The 8,483-nt window shown below is 33.1% G+C and overlaps 1 protein-coding gene across 1 annotated transcript; it reads right to left on the bottom strand.

Annotated features, from left to right (window-relative positions):
- On the bottom strand, positions 1 to 5,212 carry LOC149421603 (uncharacterized). Its single transcript, XM_089634452.1, has 4 exons — positions 4,988 to 5,212; positions 4,716 to 4,851; positions 4,326 to 4,475; positions 1 to 598 (listed from the first exon to the last, which is right to left on the bottom strand). Exons 1-4 carry the CDS (start codon positions 5,080 to 5,082, stop codon positions 377 to 379), a joined length of 603 nt encoding a protein of 200 aa, XP_089490578.1. The 5' UTR covers positions 5,083 to 5,212; the 3' UTR covers positions 1 to 376.
- Positions 5,213 to 8,483: the final 3,271 nt, after the last annotated feature.

Here is an 8,483-nt window from a genome sequence, read left to right as displayed (position 1 = left end):
TGTGAAACTAGCTCTACACTTGCCTGACATTATACATCGCCATCCCATTTGAATTTCATTATGATTGTGAAAACAGTTCTACATAAATATGAAATTTAAGCAAAAAATAATCAGACTTTTGGATCATGAAACACGCCGTTAATAATTGGAAGATCTGTATACTGCCATTTTTGTGAAAATTACCTCAAGGGCTGTACAGATATGCCTTCCTAGGATCTAATAATTTACAGAAATGATCTTAAAAATTCTTACTCTACAACAGAAGGTATGGTAACCTTTCAGTAAATATAAATAATAAAAATAGTTTCAACATACAAATAATTTATTGTTAAATTGGGTAGGGTACATAATTAACTATGATAATATAGTTTTTTGTTCATCGTAAACTGGAATTGTTGGTCTTTTTGAAAAACTTTTTAGCTTTTTTACTGGGAATTAATCCCGGCGTTAATCCGGGTCTCTTCTTCTTATTAGGAACCTGGTTCTCCCATTTGTCGTCAGGGTCTTCTGCTGGGATATCCTCTTGCCCCTGGTTCACTCCGCTAATTTGTGATATGCGCGCCCCGCCGCCCGTGTTCTCACAGAAGGTTGACTGAGTCTGAAATCACATAAACAAGGTTTTCAGGTTTCTCTCTAATTTTACTCATAACTAAGTATGCACAGTAAGCAGTAGGGGCTCGAGCACTTGTTCGATGGTTGGGACCATGGAGGAAAGAAGGGAGAGGAGATGGCACTAGGGTAACTGGGCACAATACATCAAACAAACTCAACTAGGCGCAATTGGACGTGGCTTACTAGGCCAGTATGATTTCACTGCTTGGCGTGAGCAACCTTTTCGTCATTGAGAGCCATTTGGACGTTCGTAGTATCACCTGCGGGCCGCCCTTAGATTTTGATGTGGGGGAGGTGTCGAAATCCTCGATATATTATATTACAAACTCATTTTATCAAGTAATTAATTTTTATATCGCACCTGGCAAGAATTCTTTGGATAAAATAATTGAAAATGCGTGGCCAAATGTCATGTTCACAAATTACGTCTACCAATAGACATATATAACTGCACTCTGAACGCGAGAATGGTTTCCCTTAAGAGGAAGCTACAAGCCAAAAATGTGTAAATTCTTGATATACCTTATATTGTAGGTAATAGGCATTAAAATCGCTTGACAAATGGAGTCTAGAAACGCTCGATTTCAAGCACAAAACTGTTTTTTATTTATTTTGTAAATAATTTTATAAGAAAGCAAAAAAGTTAATCAAGTGAAACTGGCATATACGCATTATACGTTGGGGTGACACACTTCGCTATGATCTTCCTCAGGAGAGGGGGACAGATCAATTGGGGAACAGCCGCTGAATCTCAATTTTTGTACAGGATCTGTTACTTGACTTGATTGTTCTGTTCTAAGCATAATTTTCAAATATAGCCTGGCTAGCAGATAACAGCGTATAACATATCATCTTTTTAGATGTAACAGGTCTGTATGGGATTGTATGGCGAGCAATATGGAGTTATATAAAATGCTTTGATCTTATAGCGTAATCTGTCACCCCCTTATTGCTAATTAAACTGGGGATAAAATTACAGCTGTGAATTTACCTGCAAATGCATATAAGAAGAAAACCATTTTCATGTTTAAAGTATAGTTTTGAAATTCTAGTTGCAGACTATGTGTTGCAAAAGTTGAATGAAACCATTTTCGTGTTCTAGGTGCAGTTTTAATAAATGTTACAAACTCACACAAGGATTAACTCAAGTTGATACCAGTTTTGTGTTGAAAATGTATTGATCAAATTCTTAAAGGTTTTGGATTAATCTGCTGTCAGATAGACATTCGGAAGGAAAACATTGTCGTGGTTCTGTTATAAAATCCAAGATGCAGACTGTGTTCTGCAAAAATCGGAGGAAACCATTTTCATCAAAGCTGTAGTTTTAATCAAGGCTGGGGACTCGCACAAAGGTTCGATTTTAAGTTAAAAGCAGTTTTGTCTCCCGAATGATGTTTTAAATTTTCAGTTGTGGATTCTCCTGCTAATGCATTTTGAAGGAAACCGTGTTTCAAGTGAAGTATAAATTCTAGTTTCTCACCATATGCTACAATTTGTAGACTCATCTGCAGACGCAACTTAAGGCGAAGCTTAATGCCAAATCACTATTTTGATTAATCTTTATAACGAATTGGTGTACATTATGAATACCAAAAAATATGCTTTAGATAAATTGAAGGTTTTCCTATCGATTCGCTTGAGTAGAATACAAATAAAAAAATAAATTACTCAATGAAAATTATAAATGTAAACTACAAAAAAATAATTTTTTTCAATAGCAATGAACGCATAAAGGAAACAACTTTTAAAAAATACAGTAATACATGTAGCTAAGATTATCTGTAACAGTTTCACTTGATTAACTTTTTTGCTTTCTTATAAAATTATTTACAAAATAAATCAAAACCAGTTTTGTGCTTGAAATCGAATGTTTCTGGACTGCGTTTGTCAAGCAATTTTAATGCCTATTACCTAAAATATAAGGTATACTAAGAATATACACATTTTTGGCTTGTAGCTTCCTCTTAACTAAAACTACTGATAACAAAAAATACATATTTTAGGTTTTAATTTTGTAATTTTAGTTTAGTGTTTAGACAAAAAAATGTGAGGTGAGCCATTTTTAAAACTATTTTTGTTTGATTTCAAAATTTAATTCTAATAACAAAATTTGAAAGTATACTCATCACCAAACAGTTTTTAGTTTTCGGATAAGTTCAGAAATATCCCATTCATTTGGATTTTAACGAGAAGCGGAAATATGCACAAATTCTCTGACTTTCTGACAGAATCTTTAAGAAATATAATGGTCAATTTGCCAGAGGCCTGAAGGGTTAAAGTTATTAGCTATGTCACCTTCATTTATGTATTTTGGGAAGTTTATTGTTCTTAAAATTTAATTCCATTTTTGTGAAATTCCACTGCAAGTGCGGTATATCATGTTACAATACATTAACCTATGATACTGAAATTTTTTTTTTTATTGTTATTAAGTTTAATTTGTAGAACTCAACAAACACTCGAAACAGCTGTCACGCGTAATAATAATTACACAGCAGAACTTGTTTAAAAATAAACGGTTTTTATAAACCCAATAACAATATTATTGAATATATAAAAAATTTAAATATATTTTCTGTTTGAGGTATTTACTTAAAATTACTCCGACAATGGTGCCTACATCATAATGTATATATTATGTAAACTACATTAAAGTCAGAATCAAAAATATACCTATTTTCGGTACCGTATCTATAAGGAAAGATGACCGGCATGGAATCGGTATGAAAAAACGTATTGTGTGAAGCGCTCATAAAAACACGATTCCGGTGAAGGCAAACTCTATAATATTTTACGCCTTTGGTTTGGATTTTCACTCAGTGACTTGGTTGATGTTGTAAAAAAATCAACTTGTACATGCAATGATGCATAATAACGTGACCACTAACCGTTAATATGATTTTTTCTGATATGCCCACAAACTTTTTTTGCAGCAAAAACGAATAACCTCTATACTTGACTTTCGCTCATAGACTGACTGGAAATTATTCGAGAAGCTTTTTACATATAAAAGTAGTTTTTATTTATTTAAGGAAATTTGAAGTGCCTATTAAAATAATATAGGGTTTAGACATTGTTAACACGTTGAACGCCATGTAGGTCACCGGTGACCTCGTAATGAAAATCGTCATTTTTCTCCCATAGCGCCATGACGGTCACCGGTGACCGCAGTGAATTTTCTTGATTTTCATGGAAAATTATGGTAAAAAAAAAATGGAATACGTTTTGATAATCGCCGATGCCATCTGAGTATTTTTTTAAAAAATTGAAAATCGTAATGTTTCTTCATTTCCAGAATGGCGTTCAACGTGTTAATGTTGTTACAATGAATATTTTAATAATTCTCGAAAATTAATTAATATTAATTAATCGAACTTTAAGTCTTTTTTAGATGTAGTGTAAATATTTAACACATTTTCATACCCATACAGAAAAACATGTTATTAAATTAAAACCTAAATTTATTTTGCGCTAAACAAAATAGAAATCATCTAAATGTTGCATTGAAAACAGCTGTTTTGCGGGTAGTGTGGACAGTGGCTATTAAAAGATTCTTCTAGTATCAATTCTAAATGAGAAAACAAAGGTAGGTATTGACACGAAATTCAAAAAAAAAGTTTAGGTGGGAAGGAATACATTTAAAAATGAACACTTTTTGCTATGCCATGTAAACAATGTTTTGAGAAAAATTGTTTCCAAGAAAACTACAATACCTGGTTGTCTGATAAGATTTCTTCCTTGCTTCTCTGTAAGTCGGTGTCGTGTGCGAATGTACAATTATGTCCAAAATGGCAGCGGCCTTTTCTGTAATTCCAACAAATCTTCTTTCCGTTGATCATCTCCACTTTCCCTTTGGTAGGTACCTACACATTCAAGGCCAATGTACTTGACGATATTATGATAAAAGAGAGTTTGGGCTTGAGAGGATATTAGGTTGGTTTTATACATTTTGGCGGGAAGACATAATAAATCATACTGGCAAATAATTAAGTTAATTTTGTGTTTTAAGTCGTGCAATATTAATATTGTAACAATAAGACATTGAAGCACTATGTTGTATGTTATGTCAGAACATTTCTAACTAATGTAAAGTCAACCTGTACCATTTTGACATGCTTCTCCAAAATTGCCTTTTTTGCATTCTCAGCTTCGACAAAGGGATTTGAGAAGACTGAATTTTTAGATGAAGATCCATCGAAATCCGGTGTAGGTAGTTTTATTGATTGAGATTCAATTTTGCTGAAAAAACAGGAATATTTAGCAAATATTCAAGAACTATCCAAACAACTACTGACTTATATTGTATACTGCAAATAGAATTGCACAAAGTTCCCTTCACGAACCACGTATATTCAATTTAATAAACGAATAGTACTTTTCAATGATAATATCCTCACGGTCTTCAGTTTCTGATTTCTCACTCTCTGATTCACTCGACGATGTTCCGTAATTTGCAAGTAGCGAATCCATAGTGATTTAGATTACAAAAGCATTCCCATCACTTTTATTTTCTAATGATATCGTTTATTAAGAAAAAATGTATTTGTGATAACATTTAATACAGATATTTAATATTTTTACTATATTCTTGACAACTTTTCCACAGAAAAATGCAAAGAAACTAATCATAGATATACCACTCACCATAAATAAATAATCATAGATTATAGAAAATAAAAGATAGAATACAGCATGCACCTAAAAAGCCCTGGACAGAGCATTAGTGGGATTTTGTATGAAGAATAGCATTGAAGCCAAATCTAGGGTGTAGGGGAATGGCTCCATCTTGTGTGATAAACTTTTGAAATGATATGTATGCAAAGTAGTGCATTATGAACTTTTATCATTTTATGTTTGTGTTGTTAATGCAGTTATAATGGCTTATGATTTTTTTTTGGGTATTTGATGAGACAAAGAATGAGATGTCAGGACTTTTTAGCTTCATGAAATTCAGTTACCAAGTAGAGTAGTGAGATTAGTCGGCCATTATTTATCGATCGTCGTATGAATCCAATTATTTGAATGAAAAAAATACTGATTAAAGTTATTTTTTATGTGAATACCGCACAAGAGTCCTAACTGCTTCCAACCGTCTGGAGCCAGTGAGACATACCCAATTGAGTTATGTTGTGAGACTGAAGGTAGCAGGGGTGGGAAGGAGATGGGGAAAGGAAGGTGGGGAAGTACCTGGCTATTCAGATCTGGTCACCAAGCACAGCCAAATTAATTTCAAACAACGTTTCAATTCTCTACACCAAGGCGATACTAAGAGAATCTTTCACTCTGGGACGGGCCACAAATATACTGTATCTTTTTGGGATAATTTGTTCGCTTTTTTCGTAATTTGAAAAAAAAATTAGAAACTTTGTGATTTTTTCGTTACATATTTTTGTATAACACTAACGTTTGTAATACATTTGTCTAACAAAATGCATGTCTTTTAATATATTTTTGCTACCTGTAATTTTAGATACGAAAAACGTAAATTGAGCTATTTTTTATGTTCGAATACAAAATTTTAATACATCGAAAATTATATTTTTATTTATTGTGATTAAATTAAAACTTATTTTATCACCTTTCAAAAGCAGTTTTTGGTTTTCATATACGTTCAGAAATATTCCACTAATTTAGATTTTATTGCAAAGCGGAAATATTTTATCTTCTGTTAAAATATGGCTGAGGCCTGAAGAGTTCTATTATTTTTAATTAGTAATTTTTGAAATAACAAAAATTAAAAACAAAAAAATTACTTGCGCACGCTGGGATTTGAATTCGCAATCTTATGCTCATACCCCTAGACCACGAAGTGGTATAATACTATTAGATTGAGAGTGGTTTATCTACGACTATTAATATCGAATCTGTTGCCGGAGAGAGGAAATGTTTCTGCCGCCATTGAAGGGAAACAAAACAGAATAATATTATCAACTTGAAACGCCATTATATTTATAATTGTTTCGGAAAAGTTGTCTAACTTACACGCAAAACAATTTACTAACATAGCATTAACGATAACGACCATCACCTCTGCCATCTGCATTAACAGGCCATGCTGTAGAAATTGAAATGAAGGTTAAGGAGACGGGTTTTCGAACTTCAAGATTCGGATTATCCGGTGAAAGAAGTCCGAAAACAAGTCTCTTTAACTTTCCGTGCGGTTTCTACAGCTAGCCTGTATTAAATAAGTTCATATTACCGGGTTCAGACGTTTAAATTTTAGTTGATCGACTCAACACGAACGTTTTCTTCGTTCAACAAAGTTGGGCAAGTGTTTAATTGGAAATCTCGTCGTTCAATAAAAGTTGATCAAATAAAATTGAAACGTGCAAATTCGCTATTTAAGATCATAAAATCGATCAAAAGATTTTCTCTTAATCTGAGAATCTGCCTTAAGACTAAATCAGTCTTTTTTACCCTATCATTCTAACGCTTGTACAAAAAATATTTGTAAATAATATACCAATTGCATATTGGAAGAAAATCTAACCACAAGTCAAAGTGTACTATTGAATAAGAGATGTTTGAGTTTTAGAAAATCCACTTAAGAGTTTCAATAAATCACTTCGTTAGGAATTATCCAACTGGACGTAATAATAAATAATATAAGTCTATGTTTCGTGGTTTTTTGATTGCATAGGGTACATGCAGTGTATGTAATATAGTGTTTTAAATGCATTCAATATATGTAAACAATTTAACTAAACGCGAATATCGTACTTGAAACCCCCATTTTAAAAAATTATAATTAATTCACGTTTTAAGTTCTATGAAAATTCAAATACCAATAAACGACACATGATTGGCTGGCGAGATTATGACGTCACAATATCCTCGCGTCAAGTTGCTTCTAGTGAGTGGTTTATGTATGCTTCTAGGTTTTTTGTTCCCGTTTCTGGTTGTATAGTTTGATTGGTTTATTTATGGTTTGATTGCTCCTTCCTTGCATTCTAAACCGATTTGTTTTTATAAAACGCAAATCTAAATACCTACCATAATAATACTAGGTAAACTTGTACTTACAACTACCGTTTTAATACGCATTTTTTAAACAAACCTTTTGATTAAACTTAATGACAATAATAAACGATTTTTTGCATTTATGATTGTGGAAAATAGTGAAATTTGATATTATTTTCGTAAATATTAATATCCGCGTAAAATCCCTTATATTTGACATTTGACATAACATTGCGGAAGCTGATCGATGTGAGCATAAATAAACTACTCACGATGTGAGGTTCGACAGGCATTTACTTCCAATCTAAAGAATCACTCAACCAGGGGTTATAAAAGCAGGTTCTCAAAACAATACATTCCAAATCAATCTAAGCAATAGCTCTAATAAAAATCATTCTAAAATTGTGTAAATAAAAAAAAAAACAGATGATATAAATAAATTATACAAATTATTATAGTGAAATACCCCTGACTTTTCGTGTAAGTAGATAACATTTGATATTAAAAAAGTGCATTTTGTGTAATACACATAATGTAATTATATAATTTGGTAGGCGGGTATCTGTACCGCCGCCCCGGAATCCAGTAATTGGGTAACCAAAACCTCTGACATAGGTCACCACAAGTGATTCGCTACGTTTGGTGACTTAGCATGGGCGCCCGGGTTCATGGGGTGAGGATTGTCAAGGTATTGGCAACGGATGCATCTACCCACTTACTGTGTAGCGGGACGGATTTGGAGAGATTGGTTGAGGGATACCTCTTTACCTCGCCAGCAGGACTCTCAACCCATCTCCTTGCACCACAGTGGGAGTGATGAATTCAAACGTCCGTCATTTCTGGACACACTGACCCAGATTCTTACACCCCCACTCATACCTTTTTCCTTCTGAGATCTTCCTCTCCTTCCT

The sequence above is a fragment of the Hesperophylax consimilis genome, chromosome 8, assembly GCF_061612785.1.
Source record: "Hesperophylax consimilis isolate HC1 chromosome 8, BYU_Hcon_1.0, whole genome shotgun sequence".
NCBI lineage: Eukaryota > Metazoa > Arthropoda > Insecta > Trichoptera > Limnephilidae > Hesperophylax > Hesperophylax consimilis.
Note: the sequence above shows the minus strand (reverse complement) of the source record. Positions and strands in the feature narration are given on the sequence as shown.

What these genes read in the sequence shown, in the direction of transcription:
- LOC149421603 (XM_089634452.1), bottom strand. Translation starts at nt 5,082, where the DNA reads ATGGATTCGCTACTTGCAAATTACGGAACATCGTCGAGTGAATCAGAG. An exon ending in TGGAGAAGCATGTCAAAATG is followed by an intron (nt 4,476 to 4,715) that starts GTACAGGTTGAC and finishes TTGAATGTGTAG; the next exon opens with GTACCTACCAAAGGGAAAGT. An exon ending in AAATCTTATCAGACAACCAG is followed by an intron (nt 599 to 4,325) that starts GTATTGTAGTTT and finishes ATGTGATTTCAG; the next exon opens with ACTCAGTCAACCTTCTGTGA.